The 21,230-nt window shown below is 44.1% G+C and overlaps 1 protein-coding gene across 5 annotated transcripts in view; it reads left to right on the top strand.

The window, feature by feature from the left end:
* Positions 1-1,918, top strand: part of TTC3 (tetratricopeptide repeat domain 3) — a 133,364-nt gene extending 131,446 nt beyond the window's left edge. For all 5 annotated transcript variants that reach the window (XM_067545260.1, XM_067545261.1, XM_067545259.1 and 2 more), the window contains one exon: positions 582-1,918. In XM_067545260.1, the coding sequence (XP_067401361.1) occupies positions 582-689 (108 nt within the window). In that variant the 3' untranslated portion in view covers positions 690-1,918. The remainder of the gene's footprint in view (positions 1-581) is intronic.
* The last annotated feature ends 19,312 nt before the right edge of the window (positions 1,919-21,230 follow it).

The raw sequence follows: 21,230 nt of genomic DNA, 5'->3' as shown, positions 1-21,230 counted from the left end.
AACCCTTTTATTCAAAGTTTCATAAAGTTACTAATTAATTGCATATTCCTGCAGCACTCCAAAAAAACGAAATGCTAAGTTTATTAGCAATCAAACTCCAGAATTCCACACTTGTAATAGGGAACACAGGCTTAACTACAGTAGAGGATGTCACTGTATTTAGTTCAAAGGATAGGCACACATGAAAATAGCTACATGTATGGTAAGTTCTTACAGTAAGGAAGAATCAGAACTGAATATTAAACTACATTTACTGATATGTAGGCTTTTAATAAAGTTGATTATTGAAAAGCCATCAATGTGCACTTACTTTTTTTTTAGTTTGCAAACCTTAAAAATAAGTGTAGTAAAAGTAACTGTATAAGTGGTGTATTTCAGAAATTGGTTTTAGAAACACACACAGTCTGTGTAGCATCGTGGAACCAGAGGCTGGATTTTTTGCAACACCAAATCTTAACTTATGGTTGAATGCTTTGGAAAACTACCTGTTATTGTGTTAATATTTATCATTAGGTTGAGAACTATTAATATAGCTGAAATTAACTAAAGGTTTCTGGCTTTTCTCTTGCCATTTTTTACAGTGTATTGGAACCTGGCTTAAAACACAAAGTACATGCCCAACATGTCGAGTTCATGCTCTATTACCTGAAGATTTCCCTAAGCTTCCTGGACAAAACCGACTTGCTTAAATCTTGCCTTACTATTAATATTCACGTTAGCAAGAAGATGGAATTCATTTTAGTAACTGCAAATAATCTTGGTAACAAATGTACATGTGTAATGTGCTGCCTAGAAACACGGGGTAAAATCCTGGCTCTGTTGAAGTCAATGACAAAACTAGTGAAGTCATTGGAGCCAAAATTTCACTGAGGATTCTAGGTCATGGGAAGTAAATCTCATTTTTATTCCAATTAAAATTTACAAGGAAAAAATCAAACCCGTTAATTTTTAATACTGAAAATGCTGGCATTTTTCCTGATTACTGTCCAAATGGATGTTTAACATAATTTAAGCTATCTTGAAGAGGATTTTATGTAGCTTTCTTTTATGTAGTTAACTGGTTTATATATTTAAACTGAACAAAATGTATATCCCAACTGTATTGGTAAAATGGTGGGGTATTTTTTATTTTAAATGGGATACTTATAAGCCACCAAATACACCTTCCTCAAGGAAAGTCTTCCAAGGCTGATGCACATAGAGTGAGCTCTCTTGAGAATTCAAGCAAAAGTTTATATAATTATGTAAACAACATTTGGGATACTATTAAGGAACATAATTTTTGGGACCTAAACAGTTTGATAATGTGTCCTTTTATTGAAAGTTCTCTACCTTTAGAAGGTCACTATCAGATCACATTTGACCCCAAATTTAACACTTATAAAATTTTGTTCTTTATAAAAACTAAGACTTCAGCTCATGTTTACATGGAAAAAAATTCCAATGAGTGCATTTAGTTAACATTCTCCTGTAGTGTTGCAACACAAATATTAGTGTTTCCCTAATATAAAAAAATATATATATCAAAACCTGTGAAAATAGATTAAACAGCTTAAATAATGAAAAGTTTTAATTAGTTTTAATTTAATTAGCTGTGCTATTAGTAAGGTGTTTAATGATTTTCTAAAAAGATTAAAATCAATACATTTCCTGTGTGAACACAAACTAGTAATCATAATTACAGGATTCAAATCACAATTTCTTCAGAACCCCTATGATCACTGCTTTTTTTCTCTCTACAGATAATGTTTCCATACTAATACTGTTTTGTATAAACCACAACTAAGTATTTTGAATTAGATTAGAATAACTACTCCTATTATGTGTTAACATTTTCCAATTGTAGGCTTCCATGTGAATGATACATTAACTTATGTTTATTTTTACTCTTAACTCAATAAATATATGATTTAAGCCTTCTGCTGCATGCAGTTTCTGATTTTTGTTTAAAGTGATATAAAAACTTTTTTTTCCTCCAGATGAAACAAGTATCATCATTAGTATTTAAATGTAAAGTTGTATTCTGTGCATTGACACTAGCTTATCTCTTGCCCTGATATGTATGGGTAAAAGCATCTGGAAAAGTAGATTAATTACATTGCTTTTTAATCGAACCAGTCTAAAAAGTTTCTTAACTAAGTTTAATGCTGATCTTTTGTCCCCTCGATCACAAGGTGCTTGCAGTTGGGGCACTTTTTAAAAAACCTGCTCAGAACTGCTTCTACTGGCCTAATATTTTGCATCAGTCATGTAATGTTTCTTCAAGTTTTGAAGTTTTCTGCTGGTTAGAAGTTAAGTTATTCAGCCTTTAATAGATTTTGTCATAGCAACCTGAAGACCAAAACTAGAGTAGTACACTAAACATGTCAGACTGAAAATGTCAAGTATTAAAGTTGACTAGTTACATGAAATAAAATGTCTATTATAACATAATCCTCTCCCATACACAGCCTACTAATGCTTCTTAAGAAGACTTTTAAAAAAAAAAAAACCTACCTTGTAATCAATTGATTGTTTAATTTAATTTGAGGCCTGTGATCAAGTAAAGTTATTTCTACATTTAAAATGTGTGGTTTCTTCATATAGTAAATGTGTGTTTTACATATGTAAATATAAAGTAAGTTTACTTCCACTGATTAGGAACTCACATCTTAAATTATGTTTAGGTAAGATTTTCTTTCTTAGGAATAATCTCTCCCCCAATCCATGACTTTGCCACAAAATGAGTTTGATGCCCGTTGTACACAATGCCTTTATAGGTGATACTGATGTGAAGGTGAGGTATGGGGATATGGAGATAAGCTAATGTCCTTAGAAATCAAAACTACATTGGGAAATATCCGCTAGAGTTCTCAGCCAAAGAAAAAAAGTCAGGATAGATCTTTTACTCTGGATGTCCTTATATGTCTGTGCCTCTACTCCCCACCCCCACAAATCTGAAAGCATAAAGGATGGAGCAGGCCCAACCACCTCTTTCTTCCTTCTTACCACCCTGGCAATTGAGACAGAATTTTGGCTGTACCCACCTTCTTTCCCACACTTACCTCATTAGAGTAGTTAGTTACTTAGTTGCTTCTGTTTTTTATATTGCCAATGGTCAAAACTAAAAACCATTTTTAATTAGGTAGGCTTCTCCATACCCAGCCTTAGACGTCATGGCAGAAGCTAAATCTCTGAGGTTTAAATCTTGTCCCTACTATGGTGCTTCTGTGCCACTGAATGACTGGAGCTCCTAGGTGCCTTTTTGATTTGGGAGAAGGGCATACCCTAGAACTTTGTTCTATCTGACACTAGTTCTTGATATGGATTCAGAAAGCAAGGGATGCCCACTTAAAGCTTTCTATTGGAGCATTCAATGAAGATCACCTCAGACCAGTCAGCTTCACCTCAGACCCTGGAAAAGTCATGGAGCAGATCATCAAGGAATCCATTTTGGGCACTTGGAAGAGATGAAGGTAATCAGGAACAGTCAGCATGGATTCACCAAGGGCAAGTCATGTGTGACCATCCTGATTGCCTTTTATGATGAGATGACTGGTTCTGCGGATGTGGGGAAAGCGGTGGACATGATATATCTCGACTGTAGCAAAGCTTTTGATATGGTCTCCCACAACATTTTTATCAGTAAGTTAAAGTAGTATGGGTTGGCTGAATGGACTATCAGATGGATAGAAAGCTGGCTAGATCAGGGGTGGGCAACCTGCAGCTCTCGAGCTGCATGCGGCTCTTCGCTCATACAAATGCGGGTCTTATAAGTAAACATAGAATTTCACATTTTAGGAAATGATCAGTTAATATTTTTGCATCTATTACTGATTTTTATTTGTGTGTTGTATGCATTTAAAGTTTAAGGACATGAAGGGAAAGTCAATATCCAGGTCTGCTCTATACTAACAGGCCAAGAGACTGGGCTGCACGCAGACACACATATACTCCGCTGTACACTGATTGGATACATACTCACAGGCTGTCCATTAACAACGGTCCATGCAAAATAGTCCGGAGAGAGAACCTAGAGCTAGATCGCTACACTATTAACCAATCGCGTAGCTTCTTATTAAAAATCAAAAAAGTGCATGTGCGGATTTGACTTATTGTGGTGAACGTTTTGGCAATGTCTGAAATTTCGTTTTTAGTTTGCAGCAAGTGGTAACCCTCTTTAAACATGGAACGAAAATATAAAAATAAGCGCAAATATGAAGAAGAACACAATGTTCTTAGCGGAATGGAAAAGTTTATATTTTTTCGTTGAACGTAATGGCAAACCACTCTGTCTGATATGCCAGACTTCACTGGCACATTTCAAGTATTCAAATCTCCAGCGCCACTTCAACACACGTTTGTGGTCAGACATGCAAGACTCTGCTCACGCTGCCTTCAACTATGGCTCCATACGGTATATTTTCCCCACAAACAGCCTCCATGACGATGCAAGTTGAGGACTCACTGCTGTGGCGGACACGGCCCAACACCGGCCAACACTGGAGTTCCTTTCTTACAACCACCACCGCCCACAATCCTAACCACCACAGAATGCATTCTACATCTCAATCCAGAAATGCTTCACCTTAAAGCCTGGCTCCTCCATGGTTCCGGGATTCATAAATAAACCATTCAGACACAGTTAAACAAATACTTTTGAATATGATGCAACCTGATGCACTTAGGTTCACAAATGAAACTAGATTTCAGTGCTGTGCTACCGCTTATCTTAAGCAGTCAGACTTAGTCGCTAGCTCCATTAAAGTACACTTGGTGACAATCCCTACTTTTCACACCCCCTCCCAGCTGGGCAGTCAGTCTTCGCACACCTGCTCATAAGACACTTTCTGAGCATCACTTGAAGGAGAGTTACTCAGCCTGTGCAGTAACTGAGGTTTTGAGATATATGTCCCTGTGGATGTTTCACTACCGACGATCCTCATCTCTGCTTCAGCGCCAAAAACATAAGGTTTGTGACTGTGAAGGAAGTGGGGGGTGGTCGGACTGCACAGTGCTATATCTGTACACACACACACACACACCCCGTTCATGGTGTGAGAGGGGGGAGGTATGCATGTGTGCTCCGATGAGCATGGCTGCTGATCTCTGATCCCAGGTGCAGAGGGTGGTGCTGCACCTGCAGTGGCGCACCATAGGGGCACACATCTCAAAGAACCTCAGTTACTGCACAGTGAGTAACCCTCTCGATATGAATGGGTTATTGTCGTCCTTGTCTGCAGTTTCCAGAGGCAGCTCACAGTTGTAGTACAACATATTCACGTCATGCCCCCATTTCCAGTCTGTCAGATCTTCTGCCTTTCGGGCAGCAGTTAAAGTGGCTATTCAATTTGCTCCCAACTGCATCCATTTGGATGGTATGCATGGTAGAGGAATAAAAGGATTCAGGTACTCCTGTTCCAGAGGGCATCAAGGCACGCTTCACAAAATCTGTGGCGACTTCATGGGTGGAAAGAGTTGCGCTATTACTGCAGGTATCTGCAAGGCAGCAACAAGTTCATCAGTTAACACCTTTATTAGATACTGTGAAGTGGACTTTGCCCTCTGGAGCAGCTTCCCTTGGCACAAACATGCTGCAAGCAGTGGTCCAGTAACAGCATTGCCAATTTGGGCAATTAACATGAGGATGAGGTGGAGTCCCTTTCCTATCACATTCTGTTTTTTTAATCCCTTCCTACACCACTTCACTGCTCACTACTTTCCACACATATCAAAGTTGTGGGAGACACGAGGTTGCAGGATGGTTAATTTCTTACTTGATCATTTCCTTTCCACTAGCAGAGGATCCCACAATTCCTCCCTAGCCAGCCCGTATTTAATTTGGATAGTTATTCTTGTAGATCGTAGCCTACTGTACATAGTTTAATGGTTGGCTTTGAAGTTGCTAATTGCATTGTAGGGAGTTTTACACAGCTTTGGAATTAATCATTGGTCAACAAATGAGAGAAGGGGGATGGCCAGCATGGCTCTGCTACAATTTTGAACAGCCTTGGGAGACTGCAGCCAGGAGGGGAATAACCCATGTATATCAGAATTTGGAGAGATGATGTTAGCAGAAAGGAAGTTACCAGGTAAGAAATTTACCATTCTTGGTATCTACAACCTACTCACTTGTCTTTCTGTAGTTATAGCACCACTGTCACCCTGATTGAATCCCCTGACCTCATCCGTGCTCACCCATCCCTCTCTGGGTACTGAGGCTGTGGAATCATACTTCAATTCTGATTCCTAGGGGTACTGACTGGCTTCCCCATCCACGCTGACAGTGGGATGCAGTGGCGCTTGAAGATTCAGAAAGGTTAGCCCCCGTAATAGAGGAAGATTCTTATAAAATATTCTGTAAACACAAATCACAGTAACTAACCTTGCATACATCTTTCAAAACAGTATGAAAAAGCCACCTCAAAGGTTACAATGACACAAAAGTTGTGAAGCTACATTTCAGAGACTGGATAAAACACAGTGTGTGGTTGTTTACAGGAGGGAGGTAGCATGCTGTTACCTTGGCCTGGGGACCACTCCACCAAAAGGTGTTGGGTCAAATACATGGGCAGAGTTTGGGAGAGGCATGTTCCCCCCCACCCCTCCAACTGTAGATGTTGATAGTGGGGGGGCACAATTTAAAGGTTTGGCCACCCCCTAAAACAGCTTGAGTCACAGGCCCCCTTATCCTGTCTCCTCTCCCAGAAAGCAGCAGTCCCTCCTTGCAGTGCCAAACTGTTGCTCCTGCTTCTCGCTATGAGATGCAGCTCGCCTGGCTTCTGAGGTGACTCGATTGGCTCGGCTGCACCAGCTGTTGTGCAGGGAGGGTGCCCGGCGGCATCATGTGACTGAGAGCAGGGCTGGCTCTGAGTCACCAGGAAACCCATGTGCGGAAGTGGGGCAGCCCCATCCTGAGCCCCTGGAGGCTTGGTGGTTTCCAGCTGTGGCTTCCAAAGCCTTGCCAGGTGGGGAAATCCTGTGCATTAGCCACTCTGTGGCCTTGGTTAAATCCTCCCAGATTCCTGTGCGAGACCCGAACACACACCGGGACAGGCACCCAGCTCCATGGTGTCCCCATGGCAGGCCCAGTCCTGAAATTTGGGTACTGGAGCCTCTGGAGTTTGCAAGACTTGGCACGGTTGGGATTCTCCTTTTTGCAGGATGCCTCATGCTCCTGGTCCAGCCTACCACAGCAGAGTTGTGGCTTTGGATGGGGGTTGAGGCCCTAGTATGCCAGTCCAATTCAAGGCCCCCTTTGCCTTAGCAACGTGAAGGCTGGCAGCTTAAGGCAGCAGGGCAGAGCTAACTTGCTGAGACTATGGGGAAGCTGCCTGTACCACTTCTTGTATGTGGCTCAATACTTGGCGGTCTCTACTGCTGTGGCAAGGGGTGAGAGTGACCTCAGAATCGGAAGACACTACTGCATGAAAACAAATCAAAGTTAAATTTTATATAAAACCAAGTGATCAGAAGACACTGAACAGCCGACGTGTTCCCTTGTTGGGAGAAGAATTTCTGGTAACCTGAGCTGCAGCCTACAGCAGCAACATTTGGGCTGCCCTCCAGTTCCACAGGTGAGAGGTATTAGCCGTTTGTGAAGAATGAGGAGCAAAGCTGTGCAGCAGAGGTATTTTTTCCTCTCGTGGTTGGATTCTGAAAGATGCTCCTCTTCAATTGAGGAAGAGGAATTAAAATTAAGAGAGGAGCTCTTCGGTGCCTCTTGGAGTTTATCCTCCTGTTTCAAAGCTCTCTCCAAGCCAAGTGAGGGTTGGTGGGCTGGGGGCAGCTAAGAAATACTTCAATCTCTCAGCTTCTGAAAAAGAGTTGCTTCACAAAGAAAGAACCATCAAAGTTTTCCCTGCTGCTCTCTGGACTGCTCTGGCATGAAGGAGTGGGAGGGAGCAAGTGCAGCTGAAAGGAAGTAAAAAACTGATATTCCCCTGGTGATGACAGTCAGGAGAGAGCGTGTTCCTGCCCAAAAATAAATAAGGGGTGATAAAAAACAAAGGTAGGAGATTTCTGAACCATCAGACTTGTTCCTATGCAGCAGGCAGACAGACGGGTGCGATGTAGTGTTGGGTTGGAATGTCCTAGAAACAGTACTGAATTGACTCCATCATCCACACAGACAAGGCACAGTCTCATAGACTCAGACTCTAAGGACAGAAGGGACCTATATGACCATCTAGTCTGACAGCCTGCACAATGCAGGCCACAAGACCTCACCCACCCACTCCTGTAATAAACCTCTAACCTACGACTGAGTTATTAAAGTCCTCAAATCATGGTTTAAAGACTCATAAGGCAGATTTTCCATTCTGCAGATCATCCTGGTAGCCCTTCTCTGTATCTGTTCCAGTTTGAATTCATTTTTCTTAAATATGGGAGACAGAACTGTGCCCACTATTCCAGATGAGGTCTCACCAGCACCTTGTATAATAGAATTAACACCTCCCTATCTCTACTGGAAATACCTCTCCTGTGCATCCAAGGACCGCATTAGGTTTTTTCAAAGCCACATCACATTGGCAGCTCATAGTCATTCTCTGATCAATCAGTATGTCCAGGTCCTTTTCTTCCTCCTGATGCATCCCCAGCTTACAGCAGAAATTCTTATTAGACCCTAAATGCATGGCCTTGCACTTTCCACTATTACATTTCATCCTATTTCTATTTCTCCAGTTTACAAGGTCATCCAGATCTTCCTGTATGATCCTGATCCTTCTCTGTATTGGCAATACCTCCCAACTTTGTGTCATCTGCAAGCTTTATTAGCACATTCCCACTTTTTGTGCCAAGGTCAGTAATAAAAAGGTTAAATAAGATTGATCCCAAGACCGCTCCCTGAGGAACTCCATTAGTAACATCCTCCAGCCTGACAGTTCACCTTTCAGTATGACTCGTTGTAGTCTCCCCTTTAACCAGTTCCTTATCCACCTTCCAATTTTCATATTAATCCCCATCTTTTCCAAATTAATTAATAATTCCCCATGTGGAACCATATCAAATGCCTTCCTAAAATCTAGCTAAATTAGATCCACTGCATTCCTGTGTCTAAAAAAATCTATTATCTTCTCAATAAAAAAATATCAGATTGGTCTGGCACGATCTACCTTTTGTAAAACCATGTTGTATTTTATCCCAATTACCATTAACCTCAATGTCCTTATGTACTTTCTCTTTCAAAAAATTTTCTGAGGGCAAGCTAACAGGCCTGTAGTTACCCTAATCACTTTTTACCCCTTTCTTAAAAATAGGAACTGTGTTAACAATTCTCCAGTCATACAGTACAGCCCCTGAGTTTACAGCTTCATTAAAAATCCTTGCTAATGGGCTTGTAATTTCATGTGCTAGTCCCTTTAATATTCTTGGATGGAGATTATCCGGCTCCCCCGATTTAGTCCCATTAAGCTGTTCAAGTTTTGCTTGTACCTCGTATGTGGTCATTTCTACCCCATATCTTCATTCCCATTAGCCACCCTACCACTATCCCCAAGCTCATCATTAGCCTCATTAAAAACAGACAACGTATTTATGTCGGTCTTTCCTAAACAGAACATACCCTTCAATACTTGTACGCCAGTCGTGACTACTATTCCACCATGTTTCTGTTATCCCTATAATATCTGACTTCACCTCCTATACTAGTAGCTCTAGTTCCTCCATTGGGTACACCAAGATGGTATACAAACATCTTAATTTTTGTTGTTTGGCTTTGTTTACGTTCCATACCTGATTTGGCACAGTCATTCTACTGCCAGTATTACCTATTAGACTGGTATCTACACTACCTTTCCTGTTACTGTACATTCTGCTCCCCACTGCTGTGTCCTTTCTTACTTCATTGTCCTCCCTCTCAGTGCTAAAATTAGACGTGGAGATCACCTGGGCATCTCCCAACTGTCTCTTCCAACTCTCTAGTTTAAAGCTTAATCAGTTGTGCCAGTCTCCATCCTGGAAGTGCATTTCCCTCCCTACTCAGGTGAAGTCCATCCCAAGAGAACAGTCCTCTGTCCATGAATGCTTCCCGGTGACATACATTCCAAAGCCCTCCTTAAAGCACCATTGTCTGAGCCATCTGTTGATCATCAGAATCTTGTTACACCTTTGTTGTCCTCCTCTAGGGAGGGGCAGAATCCCACTGAAGATCACCTGAGCCTCAATTTCCTTAAGAGTCTTCTCCATCCTTCCCTTCAGTCATGGATTGGGGAGAGGTTAAGACCCAGAATATGATTGCAGCAATTCAATTCCTTAAGATAATTCTACAAATAGAGATGTAGAATGTACCCGGTTCTAACACAGCAGTGGCACAACAGGCATATGCAGAGACCATGAGATGAACATTAAGGATGCCTGTTAAGGAATCTGCATAAAGAGTGCTGTCTCTATAGTTGTTGGGAGTAGTCTTTCTGAAGATCCATGTCGCTCATAGCTGGCCATTTTTTCTGAGGACACCATTCAACTTCCTCTCCCTTCCCTCAGCTCCAGTACAACAATGGCGCACACGTGTACTTCCTGCAGTTTTATCTCATTACTCTCCAGGTGGTTAGTCCAACACTGGGTGTGGAACCATGGCAACACGGTCTGGCCTGCACTCCATTCTCTCTAAGGAGGAGCAGCAGCAGCGCTCTGCTCTTGGTCCTCCAGTGGAGCATTTATCTAGCCTCTTTCAGGGCACTGCAGTATGTTGCCAACCTCAGTGTCTAACTGAAGCAGTAGCAACTGAGCAGTGGCTGCCCACTACCATTTTGTCCAGTCTCTCCCCGCTGCCTCCTCGTGACTGAATGAAGTGGTTGCAATTTGGCTGTGTCCACCATGTCTTCCACAGGAACAGCAATATCCAACATACAGTGGCAAGGTAAAAGAATACCCAACCAGTCATTTCATCTGCTTTAAATATGCTTTGTTCTTCGAGTGATTACTCACGTCCATTCCACTGTAGGTGTGTGCATGCCTCCGTGCACGGCTACCGGAACTTTTTTCCCCTTAGCAGATCCCATAGGGCCGTCTCTGGTGCCCTGCACATGGTATATGAGGCACTGCCAGCCCTACACCCCCTCAGTTCAGTCTTTCTGCCTGTGGTAGTTACTAGAACTGCCTGTGCTTCCATTGCAAGCACTTTATTCCCCATGTTTAAACTTTAAACTAGATTTTGTGTGTTACTTAGTTGAATTATTAACTACTGTAGTGGTGGTTAGACACTTGAAGATAGTCTAGCTTAGTTTTTCACCAGGATTGAGTATGGTCCAGTGTCATAGCTTCAAGCAGTGCGCTCCGGCGGGAAGGCTTTCCCGCTAACTGACCCCCACTGCCTAAAGCATGGGGGGGAAGCTCTTTGCAAGTAAAAGAACGGATCGTAAGGCTTTCTGACCTCCGGAAAATCCACATGAAAGCCCGGCTCACAGAGCCCCGAGCCGGCTCCAAGCCAACCGCCTCACTGCAGTATCCAGGGCACCGCTGGTACAGATAGCACTGTCGGCACCGACTCGACTCGGCACCGTGGAGACGGAAGCACTCGGACTCCCCCGCACGGTTGGAGCGGGCAGGGTGGATCACCAATCCGCACCGAGGTCGGATTGCGGAGACTTGCTGCCGGAACCAGTGTCTCCAGCCAGAGAGCCTCCCCTGACTCGAGGAGTGGGGGAGCCCCTTGGCATTTACTGGCTTTGGTGGCTGAAGGGCGGCAAGAGCCTTGTTGGCCTTGCATATGCCGTGGCCGCCCATACCTCCATGAGAGAGAAGGAGCTGGCATTAAGGGGAAGCCCGCATTGGGACCCCTGAATGGCTCAGGAGATCCCCGGTACGGGGAGGAAGATCTCCTGCAGACCGTTTTTCTAGAGTACAGCAGAATCGCTCCCCTAGAAGTCATCCCAGGTCGTGGTCGCCGGACTGACCTGCATCGAGGTGGAGAGCAAAGTCGCCCATCCAACACCGGTCTTGACGCCCCGGCACAAGGTGAGGTCCATCCCACTGCTCCAGCACTGAAGAGTTTGCCAGCAAGTACGCGGTGCTGATCCCAGTCACCGGAGACAGTCTCGGTACTGAGGAGCCGGGGCGGTGCAGAACCCGGATGCTGGAGACAGACTCGGCACTGAGGCGTTCGTCCCCCGTGCCAAGGCAACGATGAATCCCGGATGCCGGAGACGGATTCAGCACTGAGGTCTCACCCCCCGTACCGAGGCTGCGTCTACTCAAATGCCCGAGACGAAACCGGCACTGAGGAGTTCGCCCTGCACCGAGGCCGGCAGACCTGGTCGCTGGAGCTTGACTCAGCCTGAGACGTATGTAGAGTGCAAAAATGCCCAGGTCACCCCAGCTCGCCGGAGTGTGATTCATACCCCTGCTCCGGCCGCGGCACCCACGACGAACCTGATAGCCGAGGTGGTTGTCACCGAAGGGTCGCTCTCTGGAGCGATGGTACCGCACAGTAAGAGGCTTTGGGTAGCCCGAGCAGTGGTCTGTCAACAGTGCCTCAGTGTCCCTTTGGGGATGCAGTACCTGGAGGAGCCACTATCAACGAAGGTGCCAGAACCCCAGGCAGATAGCCTCAAAGGCAATGGTCACCCCCAATGGCTGTATGGGGGCCTAAGGGATTTCCCGAGAAGGGATGGGACCACGGTCCGTCAACCCCTCAGGGATGCAGTCAGTGCCTCAAGTACAAGGACACCATGCGCCCTCGGATGACGACTCAGCCCCACGGGCAGCAACTTCTGTGGGGACCACTGGTTGGCAGGAAGAGGGGCTGCAGCCTGCAGCCTCCCCCCGCCGTCAGATGACGCACGCTCCCGAGCCCTGGTTGTTTCTAGGGCACACCAGGAACTGCTCAGGAGGTGGCCTCCACCTGGGGGCTGGAGACAAAGGAGCAAAAGAGGCGTCAGACAACCTTTAATATGCCACCGAAGGGGTCCACAGAGTGCTAGCCGTCCTGGCCTACAGCGGGGTGCCCAACATAGTGAGGGTCTTGTGGCAAAACCCCCTCCTCCGTACCCCGATGCCTAAATGAGCCATGAAAAGTATTACACCCAGCCAAGGGGTTTGAATACTGTTCACCACCCCGCCCCAGGTCCCTGGTGGTGGTTGCTGCCAGCCACTGGGATAGGCGGGGCAGATGGGTTCTACTCTAGACAACAAGGACGACTACAAGCCAGACTTGTTTGGGAAAACTTAATTCATTAGCACTACCAGCAAGTGGAAGGTGAGCCCCTCAGGGGACTCAGTGAGCTGCTTTGCTGGGGCTCTGCCAGGCGGCAGATGCTGAGCCTGTAGGCCATTGCAGAGGAGGGTACCGCGGGAGCTAGAGCAGTGCTCCTGCCACCCTCAGTTGCTGCCTATTCGGTGGGCAGAGCCATTCCCTCTGCCATCAGCATGCCTGGAGGTTGGTGGCTGCAATCCCGGGCTATCCCGAAAAAGGTCCAGCAGCACATCAGGGGCTCTTCCGTGGACGGGTCAGCCTTCTCTTCGTCCACATAGAGGTGGAGCTGCATGGTCTCAGGGACTCCTAGCCCATGCTTTGTTCCCTGGGCCACTACACTCCACAGACCTTTAGGTGTCAGGCAGGTCTCCAGGGACAGCAGCAGCGGAAGTGCCAGCCCTGTCTGTCACGCAACCTATGGGCAAGGGGACAGAGTCAGGGGGTCTGAGATACCACCCACCCTGACTGGCTCCTTAGGCCCTCAGTAAAGGTCCTCTCGGCTACAGGGTAATCGGAAAGGCCCTTCTGCTGGTGAGCGTAAGGGCGGCATCCTAGCCTATACCCTCTTTTAGGCTTGGATGAGCCAGAATTCGGCCCACTGGGCTCCTGAGATAGTTCGACAAGCTAGGGCAGGAGGTCGAGACCGGCTCAGCTAGAAGCAGCGGGAGAGGCCCCGCAGGCGATGGCAGAAGAGGTCCCCCTCCAGGTACTTCCTTCTCTCCCCCCCCTCACCCCCCCAAAAAAGAAGGGGGATTTGAGGATGGTGATAGACCTATGTCGTCGCACAAATACCAAACAAGGGGCTCAAGTCTCACATGGTCCTCCCAGCTCCAATAGTGGGAACAGGAGCCCCAGATGCCACCCCAGATGTCAGGGACACACATCCTCAAAGGTTCCCCCACTTCATAAGGGTGACTCCCTCTAATGCTTTACGGCTTACCCCACAGTCTGTTACTGGGCCGACGGTGTTTACTGAAGGCCGGGAAGGGGTAGCTGTGCGCTTGACAGTGCTTGATCTGCCCAGACCAGTGCCATATCAGGGCTCACCTCAGCTTACAAGGCATCTGGCCAAGGAAGGACAGGCGTTGGCACACCGAGGAGAAGACCTGAGAATCGTTCGCAGAGCTTGCGGAAGGTCCCTCCACTTTATCGAAAGCAGGAAGGTACCGGTGCTGTCAGTTAGTGTAGCGACCACGTACTACACCGACCGGCGGCAGGAGCCCATTCATCAGCCTTATGAAGGGAACCTATCAGTGCTTGGGACCTGGCGGTGATGACCTCCCAGGTGTGAGGAACGGTGAGGCGGACTGCATCAAAGCATCGCTCTTCCTCACCACGAGGGGTTGCTGCACCTACTAAAGGAATCTGACTGTCGGGAGGGGGGGTCTCCCCAAAGGGAATCAGGCTGTATCAGCCTGCTACCTGAAGTGTCCACGGTGCTGCTCTCTCCATGGTCAAGGGGCAGGGATGCTCACCAATGCCATTCGTCCATAGCGATCAGAGACCTTTATATTCACTTTCCTGCCCTCCCCTCCTGCATACAGTCCGTTCAACTAGGAAGGGCTAATCAGATGCATCCCGCTGGTGTGGCCAGCCAGAACAAACATGGATTCACTATGCTGCTGGATTTCTCAGTCGCCCGCCTCGGGGGCCCCCAAGCCAGTGGATTCCAGCTCCCATGATCATGGTCACCTGTGGTGCCCAGACCTGGATCCCTGACATCTCGGGGAGTGATAGATCGGTGGCCGAGAGGCGATGAGCAAGCCGCTCAGAACAAACCCAGTGTGTACCAATGGGTAGCAGAAAACCCTCCACGCAGGCTGGTGTACCTGGTTAAGTGGAAGTGGTTATTGCCTGCTGAGAGCAGTCCCAAGATACTCTGCCCAGCCTTTTGCCAGTATAGGTGAGCCGGGAAATATCTGCCGCAGCTAAAACTCAAGGGACTGACTGGCCTCCCTGAAGGCCCACCTAGCAGCCATATCAGCCTTCCATCAGTCGCTCGAGGGGGGATTGCGGCCCTCCCATCAGATGGCGGTTTGGCCCCTGAAGAGGGTAGGAGGCTCTATCCGTAGGCCTGCGACGCAGGGCTTCCCTGGGATCTCGACCTGGTCCTTCCCAGGCCACGCCCCCCCCCCCAACCCGTGGTGTCATGCCCTCTACTCTGGCTCTCCGGGAAAGTGGCCTTCCTGGGGGTGTTTACTTCGGCAAGGAAGGTCTCCAAGATCAGAGCTCTGACTCCAGAGTTCTTTCCTCACATTGTAGTCTATAAGATAAGGTTCAGTGAGACCTCACCAGGCCCTCTGGCCCAAGGGGTTGCCCAGGCTCATTGGACCAATCCTATATTCTCCCCAGGTTTCTCCGAACCACACAGCTTGGAAGAGAGAAAAAGGCAGCACTCACTAGAATGCGAGTGGGGCCCTGGCTTCTACATCAGATGTACGAGGCCGTTACAGAGAGTGATGCAGCTCTTCCTCACAGCATCCAACCAGATGAAAGGTTCACTGACCTCCGCCAGAGCATTTTCCTTGTGAATAACTCCCTGCATCGTGTTCGGCTACGAGCAGGTGAAGGTGCTGCTTCTGGGTGCCACCACAGCTCACCCAACAGGGCTCAAGCTCCACCTATAGCCTTCCTAGCGGAAGTGCTAGGGCAGGGCATCTGCAAAACAGCTGCCAGGCTAGCGGTACAGACCTTCACTTCCCACCACACCTCTGTCCAAGGCACAGGAAGGAATGGGCTTCAGCAGAGCTGGGCTGCAAGCATCTCACTGCTAACTCCGGCCCACCTCCAAAGTAGTGCTTGTTAGTCACCTATAGTGGAATGGACATGAGCAATCACTTGAAGACGAAAACAAGGTTACTTACCAGTAACTGATTTTCTTCGAGATGTGTTGCTCATGTCCATTCCACAACCCACCCCCAATCCCCACCCCTGGAGTCGGCGGAAAGAAGGGACTGAGGCGGCGTAGGGCCAGCAATGCTTCATATACTGTGGTATGTGCGTGGGACTCCAGGGGGCACCAGAACTGGCCCTACGGGATTTGCTAAGGGGAAAAAAGTTCCGGTAGTCATACATGGAGGCGTGCACACACCTATAGTGGAATGGACATGAGCAACACATCTCGAAGAACATCAGTTACTGGTAAGTAACCTTGTTTTTCATTGCTTACAAAGTGCTTTTAGTTTCTTCTAGATCCACAGAGACATGTTGCCTCTGAGGCGGCTGCCTATGCACATTTCCTCTGCTGGAACATTGCTCCGTTATTTGTAATGAGTATCTGAAATTCCATTCATGCTGGAAATAAATGCCTGACTAAGCCAACTAAACTTACAGTGAGACAAAAATCTCCCCACAATTCATCATGCCCAGTAAATCTAACTCTTGGTGATTAGTCAGTGCAAATACTTTGCTAAAGTCATCCGTCACTTTCTTAAAAGAGTGAATTAATTCTTCTCCTTCCGTGAGATGTCACTAGAGAAGCAATTACACTGCAAATCTATATACAAGAATGTGTGTGGGTTTTCTTTAATTACACAGAAGTTTTCTGTTTCACTGTACGAACAAAACACTATATAGTCACAGACAACACTTCTTAAATATTTTTTTAAAAAAGAGAGCCACATAATTTTCAACACTTACTCAGCAATACTCCTAGGTATTGCTGCCAATAATGTGGATAAACATAGATAATTAAAAATAATTTTTAAAAAATCAGATAATCTGGATTTAACTTAAATCTAGATTTACTTTTAAAAATACTAAGCCTATTTAAAATTACATATGAAATTGACAACCCATGTTAATGCCTAAATTTATTATAAACTATTAAAATAATTTAAATTATTTTAAAACAATAACATTAAGCAGTATATATTTGCTGCCAAGTTTAAAAAAAAAAAGCACTGAACTGGTAGAAATCACTGGCTAAGCACCTGGAACCAGGCTTTGTTGCAATGCTAAAGCAGCTTTTGACAGTAATAGTGTTGACTGATTTGGGTATTTAGTAATTTGAATGGGGTCATAGGCTCACCAATTGATCTGATTTGAAGATAATGAGGTTCTAGTCCCGGAATCAGGCTACAAAGAGTTTTACAAGGACCCCCGAGATGCACGACAGGAATGCTCACACTGATAACAGAATATGTATAGTTTTACAGACTCTTATTAAGATAGCATAGAATGATAGACAAATGAATAATCAAATGGATAATGATTAGAATTACAGTCTTGTTCTAAAGACACACACACACAGTACACTTTGGATTAATATACTCACACCCTTCCCTGATGACCTGGTTGAGAGACATGTCCAGTTCCTCAACTCCTGGGTGGAGAGCTAGGCAGTGCTAGAAAGCAAAGCGCTATAAGACTAAAGCTAAGACTACGAATAGTACTAAATATAGACTAAGAACAAAAGATCCTAACAAACACCAATCAAAGAAGCCCAAAGAAGAAGTAGCTGGTGATCACACCCAGTTAACATGGTTTACCCTTTTTATACCCTGAATAATATGGGTCCTCCTTCTTGGCTTCTTCACCCTCAAATTATTAGTGTACACTTATTCTATAGGCTGGCAGGTTCATGCATATTAATAACATATCCATATCCTTTCCAGACAGTTCCAGATGGTTTGCTTATCTCAGCTTTGTTATTTTTGGCCCTTTCTGTGGGTTTGTGGAGTATCTATGAAGTTTACTTGGGGCATAAACTGAGACAGCCCCATGTCTTGATGTCTCCTGACTTATCTACGGTAAAGGTTATAACCATATATGTAGCTTATCATTACTTATCTGGGCCAAAGATCCCAAAGATATGTATGCTAACGGCCTTAGCCTTTCATACAGGATGTGGCCTGTAGGTTTCTTGCATTACCCCTATAATACCTTGATGTGAATCTATGACTATTATAATAAAACAAATATTTAAATACCTAAATTTATATGGAAAAGTAGGTATGTACAAGCAAGCAGGCTAGTCCTATATGCTACAATAGCCTCTTCTTCAGGTGCAGAGAATTTTTTTTCATTTAAGTTTATTCAACTAGTTAATTCAACGTTAAGAAACCAACTGACAGTTGAAAAACCAGGGAAGCTTGTTTTTCTCTACCACTTTATGAAAAAAGAGGTGTGAGAGGATGAAATCTACAGGTTCAAGATTTTAGATGGCATAGTAGCTATGAACCATTCTTTTCAGATGATAAATCTGAGGAACTATCCCAGATTGAGGTGACATTAGAGGAGGTTTTGAACAAATTGATAAATTAAACAGTAATAAGTCACCAGTATCCACCTAAGAGTTCTGAAGGAACTCAAATGTGACATTACAGAACTACTGACTGTGGTACGTAACTCTATCATTTAAATCAGCTTCTGTACCAGATGATTGGAGGATAGTTAATGTGATGCCTATTTTTTTTAAAAAGGCTCCAGAGGCAATCCCAGCAATTACAGACTGGTAAACCTAACTTCAGTACCAGGCAATTTGGCTGAAACTATAGTAAAGAACAGAATTATCAGACAGACACATAAATGAACAAGATTTGTTGGGGGAAGAGTCAACATGGTTTTTGTAAAGTGAAATCATGCATCACCAATGTACTAGAATTCTTTGAGGGGGTCAATAAGCATGTGGACAAGGCTGATCCAATGGATATAGTGCAATTAGATTTTCAGAAGGCCTTTGACAAGGTCCCTCACCAAATGCTCTTAAGCAAAGTAAGTGGTCACAGGATAAGAGGAAAGGTCCTCTTCTGGATCAGTTAACTAGTTAAAAAATAGGAAACAAAGAGTAGGAATAAATTATCAGTTTTCAGAATGGAGAGAGGTAAATAGTGGTGTCCTCCAGGGGTCTGTACGGGGACCAATACTTTTCAACATATGATCTAGATAAAGGGATAAAACAGTGAGGTGGCAAAATTTCCAGATAATACAAAGTTACTCAATATAGTTAAATCCAAAGCAGACTGTGAAAAGTTACAAAGGGCTCTCACAAAACTGGGTAACTGGGCAACAAAATGGCAGATGAAATTCAATGTTGATAAATGCAAAGTAATGCACGTTGGAAAACAGTCCCAAATATACATATGAAATGATGGGGTCTAAGTTAACTGTTACCACTTAAGACAGATCTTGGAAGTCATTGTGGATAGTTCTCAGAAAACATCCACTCAATGTGCAGTGGTAGTGGGGAAAAAAAAAAAAAAAAAAAAAAAAAAAAAAAGCTAACAATGTTGGGAATCATTAGGAAAGGGATAGATAATAGGACAGAAAATATATTGCCTCTTTATAAATCCATGGTACACCCACATCTTGAATACTGCATGCACATCTGGTCACTCCACCTCAAAAAAGATACATTGGAATTGGAAAAGGTACAAAAAAGGGCAACTAAAATGATTAGGGGTATGGAAAAGCTTCCATATAAGGAGAGATTAATAAGACTGGGACTTTTCAGCTTGGAAAAGAGATGACTAAGAGGGGACATAATAGAGGTCTATAAAATCATGACTGGTGTGGAGAAAGTAAAAAAGGAATGTTATTTACTCCTCTGACACAAAAAACTAGGGATCATCAAATGAAATTAATAGACAGCAATTTAAAACAAACAAAAGGAGGTATTTCTTCACACAATGCACAGACAAACTGTGGAACTCCTTGCCAGAGGATGTTGTGAAGGCCAAAATTATAACGGGTTCAAAAAAGAATTAAGTAAGTTTGTGGAGGACCGGTCCATCAATGTCTATTAGGCAGGGATTGCTGTATGCCAGAGGCTGGGAATGGGCGACGGGATGATCACTTGATGATTTACCTATTTTATTCATTCCCTCTGAAGCACCTGGAATTGGCAGCTGTCAGAAGACAGAATACTGGGCTAGATATACCATTGGTCTGACCTGGTATGGCTGTTCTTATGAACAATCAGTTCAATTAATTAACTACAGATAATACTTCCTTTAATAACTCAGTGAATTTTAAATGCAAAAACAGAATTTTTTTTTTTATGTATTCAGGACGTTTAAAGTAGTTTTATTTAACTAATAAACATTTTAAAATGCTGTTTTTGTGCATTTTTAATTGAATTTTTGCTTTCTATCCAAATAAAACTTGACACAAATAACAAGTAAACAAATTAATCATCAAGTACATAATACATCATTCACCATTTTCTAACACAAAAATAAAGGATCTGAATAAATGAGAGTTAAACTATATAACTGATTAAATAAATGGGTAGAGATACCATATCCTCCGGGTTAAAAATAAAAGCCAAATTTAGTATAAAAGCCAATATTTAGTTGCAAATCAACGTTATAATGGTTACCAACCAATGAGAATCAAGCTTTTCTTTAGAAAAATTAAAAAATGTACAAATGCAAAAGATTAAAAATGACGAGTTAATCAAGGGTTCCCTGCTTGTTGATTTAAATCATGATTAAAATCGCTCAAATCAATCCACCCTGGTGACTACCACTGAGTAACATGAGAAAAACACAGCAGACATTTCTAAAATTACCAAATTGTATGGGCTTCCCTTTAAGACTTCTTTGCTGTTAAAAATTTCCCATTTTCTTTTTAAAGGATTTAGTATGTCAATTTAAAGCGCATTTTGTTCAGGTCAGATATAATCAAAACAAATTAATTGTATTTATTTTGGTTCTTTATCTGATCGTCTTTGTTGGCTAAAGAGTTAGTAACTTTATGCAAGGACTCTGACAAAGGACAACACAGTCTTTGAAATCCAAATTATGCATGTATCAACCCAGTACAACAAACATGTCCATCTGTCTGAGGGCTAATGCAGTTGCAAGGAGCATTATGTAAGCATTTAGATCATTCATTGGAGTTGGAAAATCCCTTATTACTGTCAGTAAGGTCATGTCACTTGCAAAGTTTTGTTAGGATAACTTTAAATCAACTCTAGATTCCCACTACAGTTTTATCTTGGAATAACATGCTTTAATTTAGAAGGTGAATTATGCTGCTCTATGACTACTGTACCTTATTTGTTGTATTTTGGCACTGTCACATGCAGGGCAGACTTCAATTAAAAAAATTC

Source organism: Emydura macquarii, unplaced genomic scaffold (genome assembly GCF_026122565.2).
Source record: "Emydura macquarii macquarii isolate MOO-44397 ecotype Brisbane River unplaced genomic scaffold, CSIRO-AGI_Emac_v2 contig_1043, whole genome shotgun sequence".
Classification (NCBI taxonomy): Eukaryota; Metazoa; Chordata; order Testudines; family Chelidae; genus Emydura; species Emydura macquarii.
Note: the sequence above shows the minus strand (reverse complement) of the source record. Positions and strands in the feature narration are given on the sequence as shown.